The sequence below is a fragment of the Empidonax traillii genome, unplaced genomic scaffold (genome assembly GCF_003031625.1).
Source record: "Empidonax traillii isolate 1590-97213 ecotype Southwest subspecies unplaced genomic scaffold, ASM303162v1 scaffold196:size3368384, whole genome shotgun sequence".
NCBI classification, from domain to species: Eukaryota; Metazoa; Chordata; class Aves; order Passeriformes; family Tyrannidae; genus Empidonax; species Empidonax traillii.
In genome coordinates, this window is record NW_020955389.1 from 317,670 (window position 1) to 344,541 (window position 26,872).

The 26,872-nt window shown below is 35.0% G+C and overlaps 1 protein-coding gene across 11 annotated transcripts in view; it reads left to right on the forward strand.

Annotated features, from left to right (window-relative positions):
* Positions 1 to 26,872, forward strand: part of ZNF236 (zinc finger protein 236) — a 70,136-nt gene that overhangs the window by 25,613 nt on the left and 17,651 nt on the right. For 8 of the 11 annotated variants that reach the window (XM_027886832.1, XM_027886827.1, XM_027886828.1 and 5 more), the window contains exons 9-25: positions 1,896 to 2,099; positions 3,227 to 3,455; positions 5,194 to 5,466; positions 6,907 to 7,110; positions 8,790 to 8,934; positions 10,542 to 10,802; positions 11,044 to 11,294; positions 11,923 to 12,024; positions 16,971 to 17,122; positions 18,252 to 18,358; positions 18,453 to 18,604; positions 18,720 to 18,932; positions 19,445 to 19,724; positions 20,161 to 20,264; positions 22,551 to 22,916; positions 24,648 to 24,793; positions 25,989 to 26,232. In XM_027886832.1, coding sequence (XP_027742633.1) covers positions 1,896 to 2,099; positions 3,227 to 3,455; positions 5,194 to 5,466; positions 6,907 to 7,110; positions 8,790 to 8,934; positions 10,542 to 10,802; positions 11,044 to 11,294; positions 11,923 to 12,024; positions 16,971 to 17,122; positions 18,252 to 18,358; positions 18,453 to 18,604; positions 18,720 to 18,932; positions 19,445 to 19,724; positions 20,161 to 20,264; positions 22,551 to 22,916; positions 24,648 to 24,793; positions 25,989 to 26,232 — 3,433 coding nt within the window. The remainder of the gene's footprint in view (positions 1 to 1,895; positions 2,100 to 3,226; positions 3,456 to 5,193; positions 5,467 to 6,906; positions 7,111 to 8,789; positions 8,935 to 10,541; positions 10,803 to 11,043; positions 11,295 to 11,922; positions 12,025 to 16,970; positions 17,123 to 18,251; positions 18,359 to 18,452; positions 18,605 to 18,719; positions 18,933 to 19,444; positions 19,725 to 20,160; positions 20,265 to 22,550; positions 22,917 to 24,647; positions 24,794 to 25,988; positions 26,233 to 26,872) is intronic. The other 3 variants (XM_027886822.1, XM_027886823.1, XM_027886825.1) reach the window with 3 other exon arrangements.

Below are 26,872 nucleotides of genomic sequence, written 5' to 3' on the forward strand. Positions count from 1 at the left end.
TTAACTTATGGCTGGACAAAACTGATGTGAACTAATTGGTTACAAATATTTGTTGTATTAAATATTTATACTATTTCCTTGTGAGATTTTAAAAATATTGAAAATGGTTGTTCTTCAAAAGTTTAAGTAATTTTTTTTATTTTTTAATCAGTTGAAATTGAAGTTCAAGCCTTGCATAGTCTCCTACCTTTCTCCGGATGCCCCCCCCCTTCCCCCCCAAAAATCGATTTTGCTTTGTGTAGAGTGGTTTATATTCGAAAGTTCTACAGCAAATCAAGTTCCAGGGAAGAACTGATCACGTCTCTTTCTCTTAGGAGTAAAGAGGATGGGGTTTGTCTTTTTTTTAATTGAATCCAAACATGGGAATTAGGCCCTTGTGTCAAGGTGTTATAATCTCTGGTTCCCTGTACTTGATAGAGTGTGCCAGGTTTTTTCCTAGTGAGAGGTATGAGTTGGGAGCAATAGATCCCATTGCCACCTCCTCCCAGAATTGCCTGAAATTGCCAGGCATCTCTCCAATCACTCTGTTTGCAGCCTTTGGCAGTACATGGGGTTCTTGAGACCCAAGTGCAGGACCCGGCACTTGGTCTTGTTGAATCTCATACAACTGGCCTCTGCATGTCTGTCTGGCCTATCCAGATCCAATATTGTCTATTCTCGGTATTTCCTTATGCAGTTTATGCTGGTTTCACTTGTTTGTTTATATTGCTCACTATTCATGAACTGTCTTCAATAATACAGGAGAAATCAGAACCATCAAAATTCTTAAAATATGCTATGATGTGTTTTGTTATTGAAGAGATTCAAGGTATGTTAGCTGCCCTGCCCAACAGATAAAATACTTAAGGGTGACTTGATCATATGTTTTGAAAAAGAGGGAAAAATCTATAATCTCATTAATAGAGAAGAGAAAATAATTTTGAGGGTTGAGGCTAGATAAATTGACACTTTGAAATAAAGTATGGAATTTTAGTGTGGATAATGTAATAATGGAGCCACATATTGAAGTTGAATAGTAACAGAAAAAGTTATCACGATAAACTACTTGATCTAAAGAACAGCTCTAATTTTTGTGCAGTTACTTTATTTGAAGGAGTAATTCACTCAGAGCAGTTACATGGTCTGTGTTACAAGAAGATCAGACAGATCAGGAAGAGAAGTTTATAAATAAAGGCGAAAAGGAGTCTTTATTGCCGATTTAAAAAATAGATAGCAAGGCTTTATATCACTTTTTTTTCTTCATATTTTTTGCTAAGGTAGCCTAAGATACAATTGTCAAGTCAAATATTAAGAAATTACATTTTTAAACCTCAAGTTTTTGTAGTATTTTTACAGAGCCTAAAGCCTATTTAAATGTTCAGAGTATAAGGAGATTCTTCTAAAGCTAAGAGGTTTTGAAGGTTGAAGGGGAAAAGTTGGTAGTTTGGTCTTGAAGGTTTTGATGTAACAACACAAATAATTTCATATTAAAAAAATCCCAACTAATAGAAGGTTATTTTTTCCAAAGGACCTGCTTGAAATAAATGTGAACTTTGAAAAGATAACCACCTCAATGCTGTTTATTTGTTTTGGAATTACTTTTCATGTGGTATTCTGTAGTTGATCCCTGTGTTTTGTAAACTGGTTGAAGGTTCAGTAGTTTAATAAATTTAATTCAAGCTGTGAGCTTACAATTTCAAGGTTGATAAGGACTTCAAAAAAGGAATATACAGAAGCAATTCTTTAGTGGAGTGAGCAAACCTTGAATGACAGCTCTGTGTAATCCTTATGTCATATAAAAATAGACATCTTTGTAGTGGACAGTTAACAGACATTTCAGATAAGGGACCTGGACGGGTGAGTTCATAATATATGCTTTTCATCTTCCTTTACAAATATACTGCTGTATATTTCAGGCCACACATTTTCGGTCTCCACTTCTTCAACAGACAGAAAACCAAGTGTCTCCAGCTGCTGCTCACCAGGGTCAGCAGGCTGTCACCGATGTCATTCAGCAACTCCTTGAGTTATCAGAACCAGGTCCTGTAGAAAATAACCAACCTCAACAACCTGGTCAACAGCTCAACATTGCGGTGGGAATCAGTAGAGATATTTTGCAGGTAAGAGCTCAGTGTGAGAACAACTTTGCATTTCAGTGGTTTCTTTCTCATATTGTAGTGAAATTAATTCTCAGTATTTTCAGTTATAACATTCCTTACACATTTTTAAATCATTTATCAGTAAAGAAAAAGGTTTAAGGATCTATTGAATGGGTATGGAATGCACCAAGGTATCTTTTGTATAATAATACAAAAGAAAGGTTATAGATATTGATTATATGGCCTAGAAGAAAACTTTAGTGTACACACCCATACATTACTATTTTTATTGATCACTCTAGCTTTTTGTTTTTCTGTTGCCTGGAAGCAGCTTGTGGCTTGTCCTTGGTTATGCCATGCTTAAATACTGGTGACATTTAAGAAGGGAAAATTATTTTTATCTGGCTAAAAAATGAGAATGTATACATGGCTTTTACCCTGTTCTGTTTAATAAGGGCTATTTGAATATTTCCTATTTGTGCAAGAAATTTTTTTCCAAGGTCAACCAGTATTTTCTTAAACTATTAGACTCTGTCCTTGATATATCTGGCAGTAGGAGACAATGTGTAACAGAAGAGAGGCAGGGTGGTGAATCAGCTATATGTGCTCATTCTAAAGCCTGCACCACATAAAGGCACAAACAGAATGGAACAGGGCAGAGAATAATATTCTTTAGTATTAGTTGTAGCCTGCTAACCTTGAAGCTATCTTTTTAGCTCTACCCTTTTAAGTACCATTTAAATTTCTTTTTGGAAGACCCACATATTACATTTAGCTGTGTGCAGGTTCACTGCTGTTACCTGTGCTGAGTTCTGTAATGTCTGGAATGTGATGTGTAGTTGCAGAAATATATGATACATAACTATTATCCTGATAGCTATTTAAAAAAAAATGTTGTTTCCTAAAAGGCAGCTGTCAGCAAATGAATAAGTGCAGGAAATGCAACTTAAAATCTTACAATCATAAGTCAGTGTTGTGTAATATTGTGTTTGTAGGTTTGAAATCTACCTGAAATTCTTTGAGAATGAGACTTTTATTTCCTTTAATTGTATTTGCATTATATCTTCCAAGTAGTTGTTTCAGAAAAGTTGGGGTAACTGTGGAATGTTTCTTTCTTAATCTAGAAGGTTTTTTTGTTCTTTTTTTAGCAAGCGTTAGAGAACAGTGGGTTGTCTTCAATTCCTGTCTCTGCACATTCTACTGACTGCAGCCAGGCTAAGACTTCTGGGCCCCAGGATCAGAACCCAGATGTCCCAACTCTCTCAAATCATCAGACTGATTCTAATAATGCAGAACAAGATAAGGAGCAAGACACTACAGATAAACTAGATAAAAAAGAAAAAAAGTTTATTAAGAAAAAATCACCGTTTTTGCCTGGTAATGTTGCTACTGCTTTCTACTTCTTGTGCTGTAAAGACTGTACTATTTATGTTTATGGCTTTATAAAGAGATTCCCCAAAATGTATTGTGGATCAGTGGTGAACTTGATTTGCTCTTATCTCAATCACAGTGTAAGATATGAACAATAGTATCTGTAGCTCATTATACAAAACCGTGTCAGAATGGCATTAAGTGAAATGACACTGCTAAATCTTTTGGATTTAGATCGGTGGTGTTACAGAAAGAGGACAAAAAGGAAAGTATATGAATCTTTTTTTCCTCTCTTTTCCCGTCATCCTTCACTGGGAAGGATTGGGTTTTGATTGTGTGTCTCTGAACAGAGTTCTTGCAAGCTCTGTTCTTCCTCTTCAGAAGTGAGGCCCCTCAGAGGCATAAGTTCAGTACTGCTGCCTCATGCAGATCTTCACTGATCTTCCCATGTAGGCAAGGATAAAGGTTGGCAGTGGATAGTACTTCATGTCACCTGTCCCTGGAATAACAGTACTGATGTGATATTGTCACCATAAATATGTGTTGATATTCTGCTTCCCAACTGTGTTGTGTATATGCAAGCCTGGGTTTTGTCTGTGTGTGCTTAAATGCAACTTCATTTTCAAGGTTGCTCAAGCTTTGTGTCTGCTTGAAGTTTGTTCCAAGTAAACCCATCATACTTTGTTGGCTTGCCTGGTAGAGACAGCACTACAAGAAGCCATTGAGCTCTGGTTTTAGTATCTTCATAGATACATTGATGTTGCTTTTTCTTTTGCAAGGGTGGACAGATTGATCCAGAGTCAAAAACTCAGCTTGTTCAGCATAACTGTGGTAAAAATCAATATTAACATTTTCCTCTGGTAATAAGTATTTTGTTGCTTGTGTATAATCTTAACAACTCTCTAGCTCTGACTGCAGATAAAAAAGGCATTGCTGTATAGTCAGACTTTGACAGGTCAAAACCTTTGTTCTTTGATAAAGTAATATGACCTCAGTGTATTGACATGGTTTACAGGAAAAACCCACTATGTCAACAGGTTTAAAAGAGAACATATCTGATATTGAACAACATCTATAAATAAAAAATGCTTGATAGGATTTAGAAGGGTTTTTTTGTTTGTTTGTTTGGGTTTTTTGTTGTGAAAAAACATCCTGTTGCCTTAGGACAGAACTTAGGGTACTTGGATCATAAAACAGCTTTTGTGGAAAAAAACCCCACAAACCAGCCTTAAATTGTAAATGTATCAGAAGGACTTATGGTGCAATTTTTGTTCCTTTAGAACTTTGCAAAATGTAATTTAAGTTTAACTTTGCATAAGAGAGGGTTGTGCAAATTATCTCCTCCAGTTAGATAAGTGCTTAGTACTTAAAATAATGTGATGTGATTACAGTTGAGGACTTAGTTATTGTTGTATAATTTCATTACATATGGTATTTATAAATTAGCTGGTATATTATATTGCATTGCAACTACATTCTACATTTTTAGGTGGCATAGATACTTCACTGTTTGAATTTCAAGCGGAATATCTTGGCTTTTGTCATTCCAGCCAATCACCATTTTTGTGAAGTAGAATGTATCTGATAGAGAAGTTGGTCATGTACAAACTGTGTTGTGATGGCATCTATTTCACAAAAAGTTTTTGTGACTTGATTGCTTTGTATAATGGTGTAAGTGTAGTGGGATTTTTGAAGAATTTTTGAAAGGTTTGAAGAGCATTCATTTTGATATTCCTTATTTTAGGTTCTATACGTGAAGAAAATGGAATAAGGTGGCACGTTTGTCCATATTGCTCTAAAGAATTTAAAAAACCAAGTGATCTAGTGCGCCACATTCGCATTCATACCCACGAGAAGCCATTCAAGTGTCCCCAGTGTTTCCGCGCCTTTGCAGTTAAGAGTACTCTAACAGCACACATAAAAACACACACTGGCATCAAAGCTTTCAAGTGCCAATTTTGTATGAAAAGCTTTTCCACCTCAGGGAGTTTAAAAGTTCACATTCGTCTCCATACAGGTAAGGCTTCAAAGTTGCTTCACTTATTTTCTATGATGTGGGTGAGACCTTGAATGAAAAAAGACAAAGTGAAATGTATAAGTTATAGCCATGTCTAGCATGTCATTGTTATCTGTCAGAGAATGTATAATTTTTAGTGTCTTAGATGATGAGTAATTTTTTGTCATACCTTTCTAGTGTTTCATTTCTTTGAGACTTTGGGCTCTTGCAAAAGCTATGGGCATTTGATTTTCTGATGATAAGTCAACTGTTGTTCCTTTTTAATATCACTATTGTGAATGTATTTAATTGTGCTTTTTAAAGAGTCATCGTTTTTCATATTTACTCTGCATCTTCCCTCCCCTTCTCTACACTTTTTTATAATTTCACTACATTACTCAGGACTCTTTGGTTACTTCCCTTTTTATCTTCAACATTAACGTGTTGCTTGATGTTTTCACCAACTTACCTTTTTTCACTATCTTACACTGCATATCCTAGAATTCCTCTGTTCATGTGGTCCTTGTTTCCATCGTACATGATGTCCTCAATATCTGTTTTTCTGTGGCTGAACTATTCTCTCCATAGAGAAAAACGAGTTTTCTGCATTTGGTGGACTACCTGGTTGTTTTCTACTTTTCTTTCTTTGTTCATACAGCTGAATAATGTTTCAGCAAGATAAGCTCATAAATGCGCTGCTCTTTCCTTTCTGTTTATGTAATTACCTTCTGCAAAAGTGTCATTCATTGACAAGGTGCATTTGGTGTTCAATGTTTTTTATAGTTTGATGCATTTGATCCGAAATATCAATGTTCAATTCATCTGCAGAACATTTTTCACTTGTTTTTTTTTGTAAATCTGCAAACCAACAGGTTTAAACTTCTTGTTTAAAGTTAGCCTTCTTTATAGAAGAACTCAGACTCATTCAAAGTGGCAGAAGCACTATGTGGCTTGGAAAATAGGTAGTCCATTGTTTATGGAACTGTTCTGCGGTTTCATATGATGTACTAGTTACTGTATTGTGAAGCACGTTTTTGTACATTTTTTCCACCTGTGATTTTATCGAGCTTGCTTTATACTATGCAGTCATATTTCCTAGCCTTTTTAAGTCACAAGATTTCCCCTTGAACAGAAGCTGAGAGTTCTTCAGCCTTGCCTGTCTCTGTAACTTAAGTTCTGCAGTATCCTTTTCAAGGAGAGATTTCTACTGGATTTTGCATTACAAAAGTCTTTCTGTAATAATTCTGGATGGCATGCTTTTTTGACTGCCTTCAAACAGTGTTGACATTTTCAGAGAATTTTGATTGGGGTTTAACAATCTGTTTTGAAAACCTATTTAAGAATAGACCCTGTGATAGAAAACAAAAAAGCAAATACAGAAAAGAGAATCAGTATTCTAAAGCTGCATTTCTAGGTTGATGGAAATAAAATCCCAGACTAATTCTTTTTACCCTTTTGCAGGTGTTAGACCTTTTGCTTGTCCTCATTGTGACAAAAAGTTTAGAACATCGGGCCATCGGAAAACTCATATCACTTCACATTTTAAACATACTGAACTAAGAAAGCTGCGACATCAACGTAAACCTGCGAAAGTTCGAGTAGGAAAGTCGAGTGGTCCAGTACCAGACATTCCTTTGCAAGAACCCATACTCATAACTGATTTAGGTAAAGAGCAATTCAGTCTGTACTCTCTTGAAATTAAGATTTCACTGGAATATAAAGGTCACAGTTCAATCAAGCAAACATTCAGAGCTTACTCATAAAGGTGCACTTTGAAATAATAAGTAATCAGAAACAGGCTTCAGAAAAGTGCAATATTTTATAATTTTCTTGCACTAAAATGAATAAGAATATTTTTTGTTTACAATGAAATTGTGTAATCCTTCCTGGAGAAGAAAAAATGCATTTTTACATTAGGAGAGGATTTAATTAAACTATTATTAGGCTATTGGTATAGAAAAGATGACAGACAGTTCATGACTTGGATTCTTTGTAACATGTTCATATTTTGGTGTCAGGTATAAGAAATTTAAATTTTTGGGGTGGAAGCAAAACTTAGCTGACTGCGTCAGACACTCCAATCACACAGTAGGATTTACTGCAATTCCAAAGATGGAACTAATGGGAGGAAATGTACTTTTTTATGGAACGTTCCCATTTAGATTTATTTGGCTAACATGCTGTGTCCAGAGTAGCACCAACTTTAACTATTCTAACAGTTCAGAGAAATGTTTCATTTATCTGAGTTGAACAGCTTAAGTAAATAGTTTGGGAGTGTTTTATTAAGAATCAGTTATTTATATTATATAGTTATTTCTGGTTTATTATGTATCTTATTAGAAATTTCTGCAGACCAGAACCATTGTAACTTGGGATATGCTTTTAAGTTAGTCAGCTGTTGTTCATTCAAAGAGTTAATTGAATTATTCCAATCTTGTAAGATCAAAAATAAATTTTAGATTAAATATTTGTCATATAGTGTTTCTTCTCTTTTGATTTGTAAGACTTGTGTCATCTCCTGTATACTACTGCTAATTATCCTTCAGCTTAGTCTTTACCCCTTGTCATATCACTACATGCCCTTTAAAGCAAGTCCCTACCCTTCTCTCTTGTCCAGCCCTCTTTAGGTACTAAAGGCTGCTATAAAGTCTCCCTGAAACTCTCTTCTGCAGCTCTCTCAACCTGGATATTTAGTAGTGGGAACTTCTAACTGAATTTCCAAAATGACACCTGACTGATTTCAGGGACCAGTGTGTAAAAAGCATTTGTTTAAAAACATTGGTTTGAGGTTTTGGGATTGTTTTTTTTGCAATATATTTTTGGAGGCACTCAGAGAATTAGCAAGATTGACTGATTAGCCAGAGTAGATGTATAAATACAATAATTTTTAATGGACTGCTTTTATCGTGTAAGTAAGGTCAGGTAATCATGATGTTTTATACTTTCCATAAAATGCATATTATAGTTGTGGTATGTAAATATTACTTGGTTAAGGTAAAGGCTGGAAGAAGAAGATATTATTGGATCAGCAGTAAATTCATATCTGTCCACTTTTTTTAAAGTTAATGCTTATTTTGGACATGGACACTTACTGTAATGAGGTGGACCTCTCGATAAAAGAATAACTATCACTAAAATAGCATGTGCAGTATAGTATATATAATGGTAAATAGGTGTATGCATAATTTTAAGTAAGTGCTGGAGACATGCACATTGTCTTTATATTTTTGTATACTAAAAGTTTAGTCGTTCTTTCTTTGCAAATGCTAGCTCTTCAGACTACTGCAGCTTTGGAATAACTTTACCAATTAATTTTTCCTTTTTTTGTGCGTGTGTGTTTGCAGGTCTTATCCAGCCAATCCCAAGGAATAGCCAGGTCTTCCAAAATTATTTTAACAGTAATTTTGTGAATAATGCAGAGAGACCATACAAGTGTTTTTATTGCCATCGAGCCTATAAAAAATCTTGTCATCTAAAACAACACATCAGGTAAAATAAACACAATGAAGAAAGGAAATGTATGTAATATGAAGTTTATGGAAAAGCATGAAATTTATATAATATTCACTGAAAAGACTTCTTTTTTCTTACTATCTCCTAAACAGTGAACTAGTGATAATTGATTTTTTTCCTGTTAAAGTTGGAGGAAGCTTTGAACTAGTTCATACCTATGTGTGGTCCTAGCAATGCAAGTGTTTTGTAATTGCATACTCCAGATCGTCTGCTTTGTATGTAACTCCTGTTTTTTGAGAATGAAAAATTTAGGTTGGAGGAGAACCAGTGGAGGTAACTAATCCAACCTTCTTTTGAAAAGAAAGGGTAGCTTGAAAATTAGATCAGATTGCAGTTTTACAGACAGTGGAGCTTTGATGCTTAGGCAAGTTGTGAAACAGTGCTTTCTGATTTATAAACTATGAATACTGGAAGAGAAAAATCTAAAAAATTAAAAAAAACTACCAAAGGTGATTACTATGGTCTAAGGAAAGGTTCTATACAAGCAGGTGGCAATCTGCTTGTTTCTGCAATGTAAGCTCAGGACTACTTTCTCACTTTCCCTAACATGGTGAGTTCCTCATACTCTCCTTACAAATCAAGTTCTCTATTTGTAGGCTGTCAAACAGCCTTGAAACAATTCTTGTTTTTTCTGTGCTGTCTTAACAGAAGGAAGGGAAGCCTTACAATTCTTTTGTAATTGTAGATTTCTCAGTGTCTTTTATAGACACAATCAAGCTGAATTGATTTAAAGTAATTTCTAATTATGCTGAAAATGTAAAGATGTGATGGGGGTATCTGTCACCTGCTGCTGTGCTGCTTTGATTAATCTTTGCAAGAGCACTGAGTGAAGCATGGCTCTGTTTGGGGTTTCCTGGAGGAATTAGAAACTCCCCTTTTTCCATGTTTGTTCTTTGTAAGTTTGCCTTATTATAACTAAACTGCTAGGCTAGATACTTGTGTGGTCAGTCTGTTCTCATGGAGTAGTGCTAATCATTGCTTACAAGGCTTGTTTCTCTCTCTGAATCAGAGGGAAATTTGTAGATGGGGTATTTTCAATAGATTAGTGACTGAACAGTATGTCACATTATCCACAGGAAGGGTTTGAATACCCTAACACTATTTTTTATAGTGTATATCGGTAGCAAAACAGTAACTCCACTGCATTCTTTTAACCCGTCCTTCAATTTGTTTTGTATCTTACTGTAGTCTTAAATGGAAGCTCTTCTAATACCTCTGGGGAAGGATATAGCAAGTGCTATATATTTTGATAGTATAAATGAGAGGCTTTCCCCACTTGAATATTTTTTCACATGGCGTTATGACAGACCAGTTGTACTGCGCCTTGATCAGGAGATATTCAGGATGGACACGGTTCATTTACCAGAAGTTTTGTTATTAAATGTAGTAGTAGTACAGTATTGCATAGACCTGACAAGCTGTTTGTAACTTTTTAAGATTTTAATTTCTGGATTTTCTTAACTGAGGCTTCTTCCATCCATACAAGTGTCACCTTAGTTTGGTTTATTTTGCTCATTTTAAAATTTAATCCTTTAATAACTTTGGAAATCAAACTGTTAAATCTTCTGCTTTTTCTTCAAAAGGTCGCATACTGGTGAAAAGCCATTTAAGTGCTCTCAGTGTGGAAGAGGTTTTGTGTCAGCTGGAGTTCTGAAAGCACATATTAGAACACACACTGGATTGAAAGCTTTCAAGTGTGTTGTGTGCAACGGGGCCTTCACTACTGGTGGTAGCCTTAGGCGACATATGGGGATCCATAATGATCTTCGACCCTACATGTGTCCGTATTGTCAAAAGACATTCAAAACATCACTAAACTGTAAAAAACACATGAAGACTCATAGGTATGTAAAAATTGGAAACATGTTCAGTGCCATTCCTTAAAGATACTTGGAAAGGCAGCTTTACTCTGTAACAAATGCATATATTTGAATATGAATGTTTATTTATGGGTAGCAAACACATAGGTACCTTTGAAGGTATAGTAAATTATGACGTATAATAAAAATAGTAGATTGTTCACATAAATAGTTAGGTAAGCGTCTAACTGAAACCACAAAAAGGTTTTCTTACCTTCCTTTGCAGATATGAACTTGCACAGCAACTTCAGCAGAATCAGCAGCCCTCTTCCATAGATGATTCTACAGTAGATCAGCAGAGCATTCATGTTTCTACACAGATGCAAGTGGAGATTCAAAGTGAAGAGCTACAGCAGTCAGAAGCTGTTGCAACAGATCAGCAGGCTATTTTAGAGTTAGACCAGCAACCAGTAGTAGGCACAGAAGAAACAGCACTAGAACAACAGTTGGCTGATCAGCCGTTAGAGCAAGATGAGGGTGAGTATTTGAAATACGATAGCATTTATAATGAGGTAAGTTTACAAGTTCTCAAATAATTGTTTCTCGACAAATTTCAGCGCTTTAGATTTCAAGACAATGCAAGTAAACAACTAGAAAAATACATGGAGTAAAGGCTAGCTACTTCAAGTATATGGTACAATTTCTTTCATTCATTGCTGTTTACATTTGCTGTTAAAATGTAAAAAGATTGTTTAAGATTTGCTCACTCTGTAGTAGTAGCAAACAAAACTACTAAACAAATATGCAGAAAAATTATACAAAACTTCACCACATCAGCTCTTATTAATAAAAAGCACTTCTGTATAGTCTACTTAGAAAGTAATACCTGTGTTTTGAGGTTAGAGAATATGAAATATTTAATGTACTTATTCATAATAGTGAAACAAAGTATTTTGGTTTTACTTATTTACTCTTTCATGTACTATAACCCAAGGTTTAAATACCTGTTCAGCTCATAATTTTTTAACTTCTTTTTAATCCAGGGAAAGTTCAGTATATGGATTTGGAAACAACTGAAGTATGCAGTTATTTATGTCTTCTTTTCTTGATATTTTTCTCTTTTCTTTTCTCCTCCCACCTTCCCCCCTTCCCTTCCCCATTTCAGATAGATTTGTGACATCCCAGCATGCTTTACAGGAAAACATCACTCAGTTTGAACAACAGGCTATAACACAGCAGCCATTTGATCAGCAGAGCTTATCACAAGGTTAGTAATGAATAAAGGTTTTTAAAAAGTAATTTTTATAAATCTAGCTTTTCATCACAGTTAAGATAAAGCATTTCTAAAGTGAGCACCTGCAGTCAGAGTAACTGCAATGCAGATAACTTGCAAAAAATTTACTGTTTTGAAACTATACTTGGTAGAATATTTTGAATACTTAAATGTAGATTTTGCTTTTATGAGCCAATGTCTAGTCATTATAGTATGAATATTATTGTCAGGCACTTAATATTCTTTCTTTGATTGTGTTTGAAATTGCTGTGGTATTAGGCAGTTTACACAAATTTCCCCCTAAATATGCATGCTCATAACCTGAAATGATCAGAAACACAGTAAGATTTGACTGAGTAGCTATTTGGGTTCATTTTCAAAAAAGATAGTGCAAAATAGAGTCATGTAAAAAATCATACTTTCACCTATCCACAACAGTTTCATTTTGTGTTTTATAGAGTAATGTAAGTAACAAATTAAGAGATTGGAAGCATTTGAGAACTTTTTTCCCTATAAAATACAGAGAAATGTGTAAGGCTTATGTAGCCTGCAAATAATGAAGTGACTGCCTTTCTTTGCTTTTCACTGCTGGATTTCTTGAATTGTTGTTTAATATGAAGCTATTAATTTTGTTTGGATGTGTTTTGAGGTTTTTTTAGTGGTTGGAGTTTTTTGAGGGGGGCTGGCATGTGGAGTTCCTTGCATGGAGAATGTTCAAGGGGTTTTCATTTATTTTGGTTGGGAAGCATACCTCCGTGGATGCCCAGTTGATCTCTTAATCCTTGTTTCTGACTCGAGGAAATTACTTTCTGTAACTGGTACAGAGTAATTTGTATTCCATCTGCACAAACTTACCTTTTCTTAGTTTCATTTTAACTTTAAGTTTTATAGAGTCTTTTGTAAAAACTTAATTGACTCTGGTAAGTTGCATGACACTGTGAGAAATAGCATAATTTTCTGATTTTAGTTCTCTAGGTTGTGCTGCTTTGTATGTAAGGAAAAAAAATTAAATCTCCACCTTTATTAAACAGGAATTGATCCAGGTCCTCTTAAATGCTATGACAATTTTCACTGGTTACCTTCTACAGTTTTCCAAATGAATGAAAAGAGACTACAGAAAAAAAGTGCAGCCTTTATGTAATCTGGAGAGTAGTGGTGGGGTTTGTTTGCTTATTAGTGGCACCTTTGAATTTGAAAACCCAATATGTACACATTGATCTTATTTAAACTTCAGTTTCTATGTATGTGTATCTTCTCTATTAAATAAATATTAAATGATTTCTTGGGGAGGGGAGAGACTCTTCTAGAACTCACAAAACAATTCTTTCATCGTCAGAAATCCAGACTGATCATCGGTACATTGTAGAGTTGGTACAGAGAATCAGAACATTTGTGGCGTGGGCTTTTTAAAGTCTCATTTGTATAAGATGTCTCCTGTTCTACTTGGAATCTCATCCACAGATTCCCTACTCTTTGAAGTTTCCTTGAAGATCCTGGAGCCCTTCAAAATTTTTGAATTTCAGGTAGGTAAGCATTTGCGCGGATGCATGCGTTAAATTGGTCGACCCTCTCCCTATGTCTGCATCTGTGCTTCATGCTCCTAATTTCTTTTTCCTATCAGCTAGGCAGAACACTAAAGCTTAAAACACTGTGTCTTTTTTATCCTTGATATTTATAGGCTGTATTCTTGTTAAAATATTTTGGTTCAGTGTTTATTAATAAAACAATGTAGGAGTTATAAAATCTATCTTTGATAGGTTTTTGATTTGTCTTTATTTTTTTTTAAGAAAAAAAAAAATCTTAGCATTTCAGCCAGATGAGGCTAGGTCTGCACAGACCTGCCAGAACTTCGTTTATTCTTTCAGGTTTGTTTGTAATACTTTTTCTGATTTTCTGGTTTATTCAGATAGGTTTTCTTCTTGACGTGTTCAGACTTGTAAAAAGAGGTGCAGATCCTATGAGGGTGCTGCTGAATGATAATCTATGATTCATATGAGCTAGATTTGACAACTGAGGAAAAGGACTTGTGTCCTTGGTAGTTTATGTGTTCAGGCATCTTCATTTGAAGACTTTTTAGTGATATCAGAAGAATCAGTTGTATCTTTTATATGAAATTGGTTTGGGGTTATTGAATAATATCTATCACAAAATGTGTTTTCATATAAATTGTATCACCTTTTCTTCCTTTAAAGTCTCCCTGTAAGCATGGTTGAATGATAATTCAAATAGTAGTGATAGGTGAGTGACCTTGCAAAACTGCAAGAAGTCCAAATGCTTCCAAATGTTATTCTGTAGCCCGTAGAAATAAACCTTTGCCATCAGACTGTTTTTTGCTTTCCTAAGAAGTTGATCTGTGATCTCAGGACTTGGAATTCTGATTTTTCAGTAACTATTTACACGTTGGTTCCAGTCAGTACTGTTCAGCTGGTTGCAGAATTTGCTTAAGAAGCAAACCTGCAGAACATTTAATTGCTAGGCACTGGTCCCTGCTGAGATGCACATGTGCATGTAGATGTTTGTAATGTTAGAATTCGAATGATCTGCCAGTCAAGACTTGCAGTTTTGTCTAAACTAAAATATTGTGTTTCCTATGAGTATCATGCTGTTGTTTTCCCATTCTCATGTGCAAGACACAACTTTACAGTAGTAAACTGATTTCTAGAGTATTCTATTTTTCAGTATGTTTTGTTAATATAGAAGACAATAGGTCGGGTGATGTCCGAAAGCCAAAAAAAACCCCAAGCAACATAAATGGTTACTTGTACTGAAAAATGCAAAATGCAATTCCAGCCTTAGAAGACTTTATAGTAAGAGACTCCCTTTATTATATAGAGCTTCAGATGTTCTCTGTTCTTTGAAGATTGATCAAAAGCTTCAGGAAACAATATATAGTGATGAAAACAAGAGCAGAAAAGTAAAGGTGGTGAAATTTATTTCTCTCTCAGACTGAATGTCTGATTTTTGGTGTTTGGTGGTGTGGGGTATTTTAATGCTGTTCTGTAGAAATAGTATGGTGGTAGCAAATGCCTTTGAGCGTGCTAAAGTTGTCAGAACTTTTTTGATGGAAAATGACCTTCATGTTAGGTTTTCGGCAAAATGGGGATGCATCAGATATATTCTTGTTACAGCTTTGGTCCATATTTATTTCAGAACTAATTTCAGAAGTAGTGTTTCTTCAGTTTGTCCTCAAGTACCTCTACATTCAGAGCTTTTTTTTCTGAGCATTTTCTTGCATAATCCTGGGAAATTTTTCAGGATGTCTGTAATTGCTTTTATTTAAACACAGTGAAGCAAAACAGGTCATGGTATAGTAACGTCTTTTTTCCTTCTTAGCTAGTAGAATTTACCCACCAATTAAAAAAGGAGTTTCATTTTTTTTAGGTAGCTGTTTCTTTGTGCATTTAATAGTTACGTTCCTTTTTTTTTTATGTAGGGCATGGAAGTGACATCATTTTGCTTCAGATTCTTTAGTATTGGGTTTTTTTGTGTTCTCATCCAGTGTAGTGGGAATGCCATTTTTCTATAAAGATACTTATAAAATTTATTTGAAAAGTATAAATTAGCGGCCCTCTTATCACTGCAAAACTTTTCATTGCTGTTCTTCAGGCTACTTTTTTATTTTACCATTTCACTAAATAATTGAGATGCAAGGTTCAACTTGTTGAGTCTTTCTTGTAATCTTGTAGGATTACAAGTTGTAGTAGAGAAAATTACATGGAAATTGCAACGTTAGATTTGGTGTCAAGTTATGACCTAGTAATGCTTTCAAGATTTGTTTACATTTATGGGTTTTCATTCTATGGTGAAAGCAGTAGCATATACATATATAGTAGGAGTTTTTTCCTCTACTGATTACAGTATTCTTCTGCTGTGGAAAGGGTCTTTTGGGAAAATTTCTGCTTAAACTTAACACATCCAAGTTTTTGTTATACTGTAATTCAAAACATTCTTTAAGCATTGCTCTTTGGCCTTTGATGCTGTGGTCTTCTGATGTGGGTTTGTTTCTACCCTTTTTTCATAATCTTCACCCTTTTTGTCCACTAAAGGCAAACTGCACAGAAGTACTAAAATTGTTGCCCAATTACCTTAATTACTGATATTTATGGTTTCATTTTTTTCCACATTACATTGTGGGTTGTTTTTTTAGAAGCATTAGGACTTAAAAGGGTTGATAAAAGGACATCTCTAAAAGCATTAAAAAAACACTGCAATCTGAGCTATATTTCCCTGGCTCTGAATCATTGATGCTATCATTTCATTCATTCATTTAGAAAAAGAGGTAATTAAGATCTGGTATTTTAGGAGAACAGAACCAAATAAAAATTTCAGGTCTTTTTACTGAAAATGTGAATAAAAATATGTTTATTTTTCACTTTGCAGTTTGCCTTTGAGAGGCTCTACTTTACTATTATCTAAAGAGTGGGAATATGTGGAGGAGATCCAAAGTAGGAGAAAATGGGGTTACTTTATCAGAAACTGGAGTTCTCCTATTGGGTCATCTCCTCCACTCACCCGCCATCCTCCCCACTGAGCTTTGCATCCTTGTGATCGGCTTCCAGTGTAGTTAAGGGAGCGTGGTACCAACGTGGATAAAGGGAGATGGGTCAACCTGTTTGACACATGCATGCTTACATACAAGAAATTCAAAATTTCAATGGCTCTAAGGTAATTGTGGCACTCCGAAGAAACTTCAAACAGTGTTTTTCTGTGGAGGAGATTTTCCAATAGAATTCCAGCTAATGGTAAGTAACCCTATTATGCATATTACATAGATGCCAGAAACATTTGTGCATTTTGACACTCAACAGTGAAGAGTACAAGTATTATGATGTAGTAATACTACTTAACTTCTTTTGAAGGTAGTTTTCAGAGAAGTGTGGTGTTATTCAAAGCCCAATTCAGTGTATTTTCCAGCTTTGTGACTGTTTAATTTCTGGCAGGTTTTGCAGTGAATGACAGCTACAATCAACAGACTCAGTTTCCAGCTGTACAGCAGCTGCAGGATTCAAGCACACTTGAATCTCAGGCTCTTTCAACGAGTTACCACCCACCAGCCCTTCTTCAGGTTCCAAATACAGACACTATTAATGTAGTAAGTACTGCTAGAAGGCAGGCTTCATTGTTTTGTGTTCAGTGGTGAGTTTCTTTGCACCATTTCATTGGTGATAAGTAAAATAAGAAGTCAGAAAAGTTTCAGGATTTCTTTTCTAAATTGATTATGTTTAACAACTGGAAAACAGAATGGTGGGGAGAGGATAAGTGACCTGACTACATGTTTCTAAAAAAGGAATTGTATGGTTTGGTATTTTAGACTTAAAAAAAGATATAATGCTGTAAAGTTGGATTGCAATGTTAAAACTCAGGAAAGGACACAAAGTTAGAAAATAATTGTACATTTTCACACTATCTTATGTCTTAATTTCTTTGATATTTATAGGTATATATGATCAAGCAATAAAAAAGCATTACAAATGTATAGCGGTCATTCATGGAGCTTGCATATCACAGTGTATGATGTTCTTGTGTGGTTTTCATCTTGTTAAATTTGTAAAAGAACTCAATTGCTAAAAATACAGTTTAAATACAACTTTTTATGATGGTAGCAGCACCTAGAATGAAGACCACCTGTCGTAATATACTTACCATGATGATCTGCATGAGTTATTGTCTCTTCAAGCTTGTTTGTGAATTGCAGATGTCAATCAGAGAACTGAAGTGGGGTTTAGGATCTAGAAGAGTTTGAGTAATTTCAACCTACAGGCTTTGTAGTTTTCTTCTCTTCAAATCTTAAAACATGCTGTTGTTTTTAAGGATTATTCTGTGATGGCTTTTACTCATGGGAATGTTCAAAAAGTAGTGAAGTCTGTCAGCAACACTGTGTTTTGCTAGTCAAGTGTTTAAAATGGCTACTCTAGTTTTAAATTCAACTTCTCCAACACTAGAAAATCCGGACAAGTTAGATACATTTTTGTGTAGATTCAGAGAAGTATAAATGCACCACATTGTCTCTTTATTCCAATACAGTAGACGAACATTTTGGTGCTTGCCTTCTCACTAGGAAAGAGCGAGGTATCATGTACAGTTCTTAATTTCTTGACAAAATTTATGAAAGCATAAATTTGATTACTTGTATTGACTATAAATGCTGTAAATTTTTTCTTGCCTATATGTGTGATTTCAGTATTGTGTTATTAAAATTTACTTGAGGCTTTGATTTTTAGACTACTCGCTTGATACAAGATCAGTCACCGCAAGAAGAACTTGAATTGCATACCCAGCGGCCTCATTTTCTTGAGGATAATGAAGATCAAAGTAGGCGTTCCTATAGGTTTGTTATATTTCTAGGTTCTGTTACAGAATTTCCTGAATCTTCTATGGTTAGTAATAGTATACAACTAATGAAAACCATTTTCTTCTAATAGGTGTGAATATTGCAACAAGGGTTTTAAGAAATCCAGCCATTTGAAACAACATGTACGATCACATACTGGTGAGAAACCTTATAAATGCCAACTCTGTGGACGTGGTTTTGTTTCCTCAGGAGTTCTTAAGTCACATGAGAAGACTCATACAGGTAACAGAGTATACCAGCTCCGTATTAGCTTAACCCATTTCTGAGTTTTGTAAATGTCCTGTGTAAGCAAACTTAAACAAATAGCATGCTACTTATTTGTTTCTGTTACTTTAAGGAGTTAAAGCATTCAGCTGTAGCATTTGCAATACCTCCTTCACAACTAATGGCAGCCTTACCAGGCACATGGCAACTCACATGAGCATGAAGCCTTACAAGTGCCCATTCTGTGATGAAAGCTTTCGAACAACTGTTCACTGCAAAAAACATATGAAAAAACATCAGTCAGTCTCCTCAGCTGTAGCAGCAGCTACAGATACAGGAGGGGGAGGTAAATCATTTTGCTTTTACTTTTACAGTCCTTACTCCATAAGAAGTACAGATGTTTTGGTGGATTACATGAATACTGTAACAGTAATGTTACAAAATAACCTTCCAGCATGGATAATGTCTGATGTCTAGAGCTGCTAAAATTGCTGTGTTATCTAAAGTGTTTAAAGAAATGTTTTCCAGGATCTGTCCAGGGTATTTAAGGTACTGTATGTGACATAGTTACTTAAGTATATCTCCAAAGTAGAAAATTTTTTTGTCCTAAATTACTTATACCTGTGTTAGTTATTGTAAAAATAAGAACTAGAAATTCAGCTTTTTTTTAAATGAAGTAAAGACATGACTAATTAGAGCTCTGAAAGAAAGTCTAAGCATTTAATGTAGTGGCCATGTGTATAATAATAAACCCTTTTATTTTTTTTAATTTCAGCTGATAGATTAAACTAAACAGATACATGTTTTTTGGTTTAGTTTGATTTTTTTGTTTTGCTTTTTCTTTTTTTTCCTTAAAAGTTGCATGTGTTGAAGATGATGATGAAAACTCTGAAAGAACTTCCAGAAAATCTCGTCCTGGTGTCATAACTTTTACAGAAGAAGAAACAGCAGAACTGGCAAAGATTAGGCCTCAAGAAAGTGCCACTGTCTCAGAAAAAGTTCTTGTCCAGTCTGCTGCAGAGAAAGACAGAATTAGTGAGATCAAAGATAAGCAAGCAGAACTGGAAGCAGAACCCAAATATGCCAACTGTTGTAGTTATTGTCCCAAAAGCTTTAAAAAACCGAGTGATTTAGTCAGGTAAGGAATAAAAAAGTTTTGTGTGTTTCTAATTTGCTAAATTGTTCACCAGAAACTTAAGCAATAATGGTTTCATATAACTCTTTATGCTTAAAGTTGAAGTTTGACTCATATTTACATAATGTCAAAATATAAAATACATTTTCTGAATATGACTAACCCAGCCTTTTCATATTTATTTTCTTGCAGTATTGAAATTATGATTATGAACTTTTTGAATAAATTTTTTTTTCTTACTATAAACCTGCATATAAAAGATGTAAAAATCAGTTGGGGAAAAAAGGCAAATACTTAAATGTTCTTTACTTGTTCTGCTTAGTGTAATGATAGTATAAGGATTTAATTAATTCTAAAATTAGTAAGATAGAAAATAAATATTTTTGCAAACTGACATGAAAATAGAAATTCACGTGTACACGTATTCTGGAATTATTAGGCATGTTCGTATCCATACTGGAGAGAAGCCGTATAAGTGTGAAGAATGTGGAAAGAGTTTCACTGTAAAATCCACTCTGGATTGTCATGTTAAAACACACACAGGTCAGTAAGATTTTGAATGTCTATGTTTAGAAACTGGTTGCTTTCTTGACCAGCTGTTTTAAGTGCAGATTTTGCAAGGAATGGTATGTTTCACTGGGATCTAGCACATGACACTGTGAATGTCAGCAGTCAGTGATATTTGGTTCTTATGGCATTGTCAAATTAATCGTATTACGACATATTGAATAAACCATATTATTACAGCCTTCCCTGTTAGTAGGTTTCTAAAGTAGTCATACTCTTATCTCATGCAAAAACTATGTATGCAAGTATCCATAACATTTTCACATCAAATCTTCTGTGGCATTTCGATGATAAATGATTTTCCTGAGCAAGAAGATGGAGTTGGAGGATTTTATAAAATTAAACTGAGGAAAAAAATTATTAATGTTTGTGCTGCTAAGTAAATTGAAAAATAGAAGTACAAAAAATTTGAGCATTCAGCTATTTGAATCATGCAAGTTGAATATAAACCTAATATCTGTAACATTTAAGTTTATACAGTAATTTCTTTGTGTTCCTGAGAGAGGCCTGATTTTGTGTTAATTAAAAAAACCCCTCTAAATCTTTCATACTTGTTTCCTTCTTTCCATTGAACTTCTGGAATAAACCCAATCCTGAACTAATTAATTTCTAAAACTGGCTTCAGTTTCATTAAGCTTCATTATTATCTCTTTTCAAAAGTACAAAAGACAAGATAGAAAGCTTTTAATAGTATAATACGTAATTATTTTGCTCATGGAAACTCCCTCTTCAATTCACTGTATTTCTATTTTCTTCTGTTGTTTAATAAGAAGTACTACTTGCGTGTTACATCAGATCGTCGTGTAGATTAGTGTCTTGTCTGAGACAGTAGCAGATGGTAAAGATAATCAAAAGAACAAAGCAGGGATTTTGTCATGTACATTCAGGTTCAAGCAGTTGAAAAGTTGTGGGACTTTACTCTTTGTTCTCTACCTTTAATGGAATATTTTACATTAGATTTATCCAGAGTCAGGTAATAACCTCCTTTACTATTTAAATAACAGGACTTCAGATGTTCAGTTTGCTCTTTTCTGCTTAGTTTTTTTTTTGTTTGCTTCTCTCTTGCTTTTCTTTTTTTTTTATTTCCCTCTTCTCCCAATGGGTGGGATTTTTTTTAGTGAGAAAGGCTGCTAGATGGCTTCCTTTGTGTGGCACTCTGAATGTGGTAGACAGCTTTTCAGCAGCCCAGATTCCCACTGTCTTACTGGCTCATGTTATTGGGCTCTTCTCCATTATTTGAAACAGAACATTGTCAGAGGTTTACTTAGTTTTGATGAAGAAAAAGTGATGACAGTGCCAAGGTTTTGTAATCTAAATCTGTAATTTGAAGTAGGTTGAACTGAATTCAGGAATTTGGTGAGAGGTTCTTCTGTGTAAATGGAAACTAGAACTCAATACCAGGAATCATAGGCACACATTGTTTTTGTGATTTCTTTACGGAATGCATTGATTTCTTTCCCTTGTTTAGCTAGGAAGAAATATTGTGCTGGAAGGCCTGGGAATTTCAGGAGTTGTAGGGAGTTTCCAGCTGCAGTGGCATGTTTTCTGCCAGATATTTACGTTATGCTTTATGTGATTTGTACAATTGTAGATTTGGTTAAGGAGATAAACTGCACAGTTTGCTTTTACTTGCATTACATTAAAAGTTCCATTTGAGACCAAAGTTTTTTTCAGATGTTATGCAGTCTGAGAGAGGACGAGGAGGTCTGTATATGTATAGGCCAGATTTCTGTACTTGTAGATTACTTTGAGGAACTGGTATTTTATCTTATAATGTTATCACATAATTTTATTAATTTCCTGCTTGTAAACAATTAATTCTAGTCAGTATTGAGACAGTATTGAGACAGAAGAATAAAGCTGCTGGAATTAAAAAGGAAATTAAGGCAAATGCTGAAGAGGTTGAGATAAAACTTCTAATTCTCTGGTTTATGGACTGTGTAGTTGAAACAACTGGATTAATCAGGAAGGTGAGATAAGGAGGAGGACAGAGGCAGGAAGGTGACCAAGTATGATTCTGCGTGACAGCTTTCACAGCATGTTGAGTTTTAATAATGGGAAAAAATTAATATGCCCTTCATTGAAGTCCTTAATTCATTTGAAAAGCAGCCAAAATTATAAAGAAAAAGTCCAGTTACTTCAAATTTATTCTGTTCCGATTAGTCCAGAATATATTGGGGATTTTTGTTAAATAGATGGTTTAGTGCTATCGTTATTTTAGAGATTTTATAACTTACCTTTCTGGTTTTGAAACTTTTCCAGGCCAGAAGCTTTTCTGTTGTCACGTGTGCAGTAATTCTTTTTCTACAAAAGGGAGTCTAAAAGTCCACATGCGTCTGCATACAGGAGCAAAACCTTTCAAATGTCCACACTGTGATTTACGGTTTCGTACTTCGGGGCGCAGAAAAACCCACATACAATGTCATTATAAACCAGAGACAAAGAAAGTTAGGAAGCCTGTTGCCCGTACTTCAACTGAGGGACTACAGCCAGTCAGCCTTCTTAATTCATCCTCTACAGACCCTAACGTTTTCATCATGAATAACTCCGTTTTGACGAGTCAGTTTGATCAAAATTTACTTCAACAAGGACTTGTGGGCCAGGCTATTCTGCCTGCTTCAGTGTCAGGTAAAAATGGATGACGTGGTGGTGGTGGTGGTGAGATCAAGTTCTGAACTTTGCTTTCTGTTAGAGTTCAGAAAATTATGCCAAACAGGTAAGAGATGTACTGAATTCACGGTACGATGTGCAGTGGTGACATAAATAGAAATTTATTTATTTAAGAAGTAAGGGGAAAATGTATACCTAGAAAATGTTCACCTAGAAAGATCTCTTTATTTCTGCTGTGGTGTTGCACTGCAGAGAGGAAGAAAATTCAGATAGCAAATAGCTCTGAAGTACTTTTATTCCTTTAGGTAATACTCTATTGCTTTCTTAAAAAAAAAAAAAAAAGACAAAACAGTTATTCTGTTTCTCTGCACCAGTTATTTACATGAATAATGAAGTCTTACCCATTAGCCGTGCCTACAGCTGCATTAGCACATTAAATGTGCCACAGATCATTCTTTGAAGCCAACTGACAGAGAATACCCAATATGCTTCATGTTGCAAGAAAATGACCTTTTGATAATGATCCTTACTAACTTCTGAATTGTTTTCAGGTATTGTTTGTATAAGTGTTCACTGACACAGTTTAAGTGCTCAAGTAAACTTGGGACAGAGGCGATTTTAAGAGCAGAGTAGTGTTCAGATGTCTGGAAATGTGCCCTGGTGTTGTTAAATGTATTACTTAAATTGCGGGCCTCAGACTGTCATTTCTGAAAGTGAGACTTTGATTTTTCTGTGCTTCTTTGGCACTTTTTTCAGTACATGTTTGATTTTGCAGGTATGCCCACAAATTCAGAGTATTGTATCAGTCTTGTATTTAACTGTAGCCATTCCAGCTTATCTGATTTGACCCAAACTGCTGTCAAAAACTAAAAAATCATTGTTTTTTCAGAAAATACTGATGTTACTTGACAGGTAGAGTTAGTGGTAAATTTGTGATTAAAAACTGACTTGGATTTTTGATTGAACACAGTAAGGAGGAATGTTTAGCATGTTCAGATGTCCTAGAAGAAGACCTTCTTAAATTTAGATTAATAATGTGGGGTTTGCCCAGAGCAGGTATTTTTTGGGTGCATTGTAAAGCAGATTTATTATACCAAAGAATTTCACAGAAGAAGGGATAGATGTTTTTGAAGCATCAACCAAAGAAAACTGGTTGATAACACTCAAGGTGTTTGGAAAAGAAGGTATGTCAAACAGAAGATGATTTTTTCCTTGTATTCTCTCAAGACCTTTTGTAGAGATGGTCTATTCAGCTTTTGAAATTAGAACCTTTCAAACTTCTAAAGATTTTTAGGTTTCAGATGCTTACATATCTTTATTTCCATCTGTGTAAGTACATAGGATGAACCTTGATACTGAACAACATTTGTACTGTGCAAAATGTGGCAGTAGCTTTCACGTGTATATTCAGAGTCAGAATGTAAATACCATGTGTGAGTGCTGCTGTGTTTAGGTGAGCACACTCTCCAACGAAATTTCTACCAAATTTCTCCAGGTTTCTAAAGCTTTTCTGGAGGAGTTCTTGCTTTGTAAGATGCTAGCTAGTTGTTAAGTAACAATCCTTAAATCACACTGAATTTATGAAGCTTTAAAACAGGCAATCATCTACTTCAAATTGTTTTTCTTGGCATAAATAAATGTTGTCTATGTAGCTTTTGTCTTGATTTAATTTATAAAAATAAACAAACTAAAAGAGGTAGCCAACAATGATAAATGAAAACATTATAATATAACTGTTTTCTTTGGTAGCTGGAGGTGACTTAACTGTGTCCTTGACAGATGGTAGCTTGGCCACTCTTGAAGGAATACAGCTACAACTTGCTGCTAATCTGGTTGGACAAAATGTTCAAATTTCTGGAATAGATACCACCAGTATTAACAACATAACATTACAGGTAGGTTACTTACAGTTTCTTCATTTTAATTTTATGGAGTCACTTTGAGGCCTGAAGAAAGTTTAAGAAGCATACATAATTCTGGAAGAGTTCTCTTGAGTGAGGCGCATGGCAGTACCTTGCTGTATGAGCTTTACAACACTAGAAGCTACACAGTGGGGTATTTTTCTGGTTTGATTTCTTTTTTTTTAATTTTTTTTCTTTTATTCCTCTGGAATTTTGGCATATTGCTTTAAAATACGGGTTTTTTTCTTTTAATTGCATTTTGTCTTTTCCCTCTGAAAGTATTTTAAGCTTCCATGCAATCCCCAGAAGGCATCCCCACTCCAATCCCCTCAAACAAGCCCAAATTATTGCACGGATAAGACACCTGTGTAATTTTGCAAGCTTTTAATAGTTGGATTCAAAATTTTAATTCCTATTGAGGTTGTAAAAGGAACAGCAGAAAAAAGATGAGATAATTACATTTAAAAGTTTATAGTTGAAAGATGTGAAACAATGATTTTTATGAACTTGGTTGTGTTTGATTAGTTTTACAGAATCATTGAGATGGGAGGAAACCTCTAGAGGTCACCAGGTACAACCCCAAGTTTAGGGAAGGGCCATCTGCAGAGTTGTATTGGGTTGCTTGGAGTCTCTCTAAACAAGGAGTTTTTAGCGTAAAATGAAGACATTTTAATTTTTGTTTTTCTCAATCACTAAATGTCCATGAAGAGTAAAATCTGTCTTTAGCTATAGAGAACAGCAGTTGGATTGCGAATTGGGACCTTAATGAGCCCTAGTAGCTGAAAAAAAAATTTCTGGTATCACTCTTCTCTGTGCCTTTTTCACTTTCAACGGCTTGACGACAGTGATAAGCATTACATGCAGTAATAAGACAGTACAGAATACCAGTGGTGTGTGTCTACCTGGTACCTTCCATGCTAATATGTAACTATGAGGAGGATTTCTCAAACATTTTGCTGAGAGAAGAATCTACCTGTGAATCTGAATTGACTGGATACTTAGTGACTTCAGACACTGGCTATACGCTGACAGATAAAAGATAAATTTAAGTTTAAAATGGTTAATTATAAAGTTTAAGAACTATATATAGTCTATATGCAATAAATATGAATTCTGGATTTATGCTAAGAATATTCATTTTAACCTACCTGTTTTAACTTCAGATTGATCATTGAAACTTGTTTTTCAGATCGATCCAAGTATTCTACAGCAGACGTTGCAGCAGAGTAATTTACTTACTCAGCAGCTAACTGGAGATCCCAGTATGCCTCCACAGAATCCCTCCCTCCAGGCAACAGAAAGTGCAGTGCCAGCTAATGTGGTTATTCAACCCATATCAGGCCTGTCTTTGCAGCCCACAGTAACATCATCTGCTAACATGACAATAGGATCCCTATCTGAGCAGGAGTCTGTGCTGACAACCAGCGCAAATGGTGAGCAGTGTCAATAGTTTTATTGTGCTTTGAATTTCTTGGTTTTATTTGTGATAAATAAAAATAAGAAGTGAGAAAATGTCACCCCCCTTGCCTACCCCCCCCCGGCAAATACCTAATTTAATTTAATAAAATAAACATGCAGTTCTTGCATGAGCATCTTCAGCAAATTTTACAGCTTTATTTGTTACCCTTTTCTAATACTATTTTTCAGAAGGTGGATTATATTAGATATTAATTAGGAAAAAATTGTTTACTCTGAGCGAGGTGAGGAACTGGAATAGATTGCCTAGAGAAGTTGTGGATTTCCTATCCGTGCAAGTGTTGTAGGCCAGACTGGATGGAGCTCTGAGCAACCTGGTCTAGTGAAAAGTGTTACTGTCCACAGCAGGGGAGGTTGAAACTAGATGATTTTTAAGGTCCCTTCCAACCCAGGCCATTCTATGATTCTGTGTAATGAAAATACTTAAGAACTTCCAAAGTCTTAAGAAAAATACAAATTCCTTGTTCTGAAAATCTTCACTGCAGAGGAATAGATTGGATATGAAAATTTACCTTTTAGAATGCAAGTTTTAGCATGTCCCCTTGGCTACATCATTTATTGTGGTTCAGAAAATAATGCTTTAAAAGATTTTGTCTA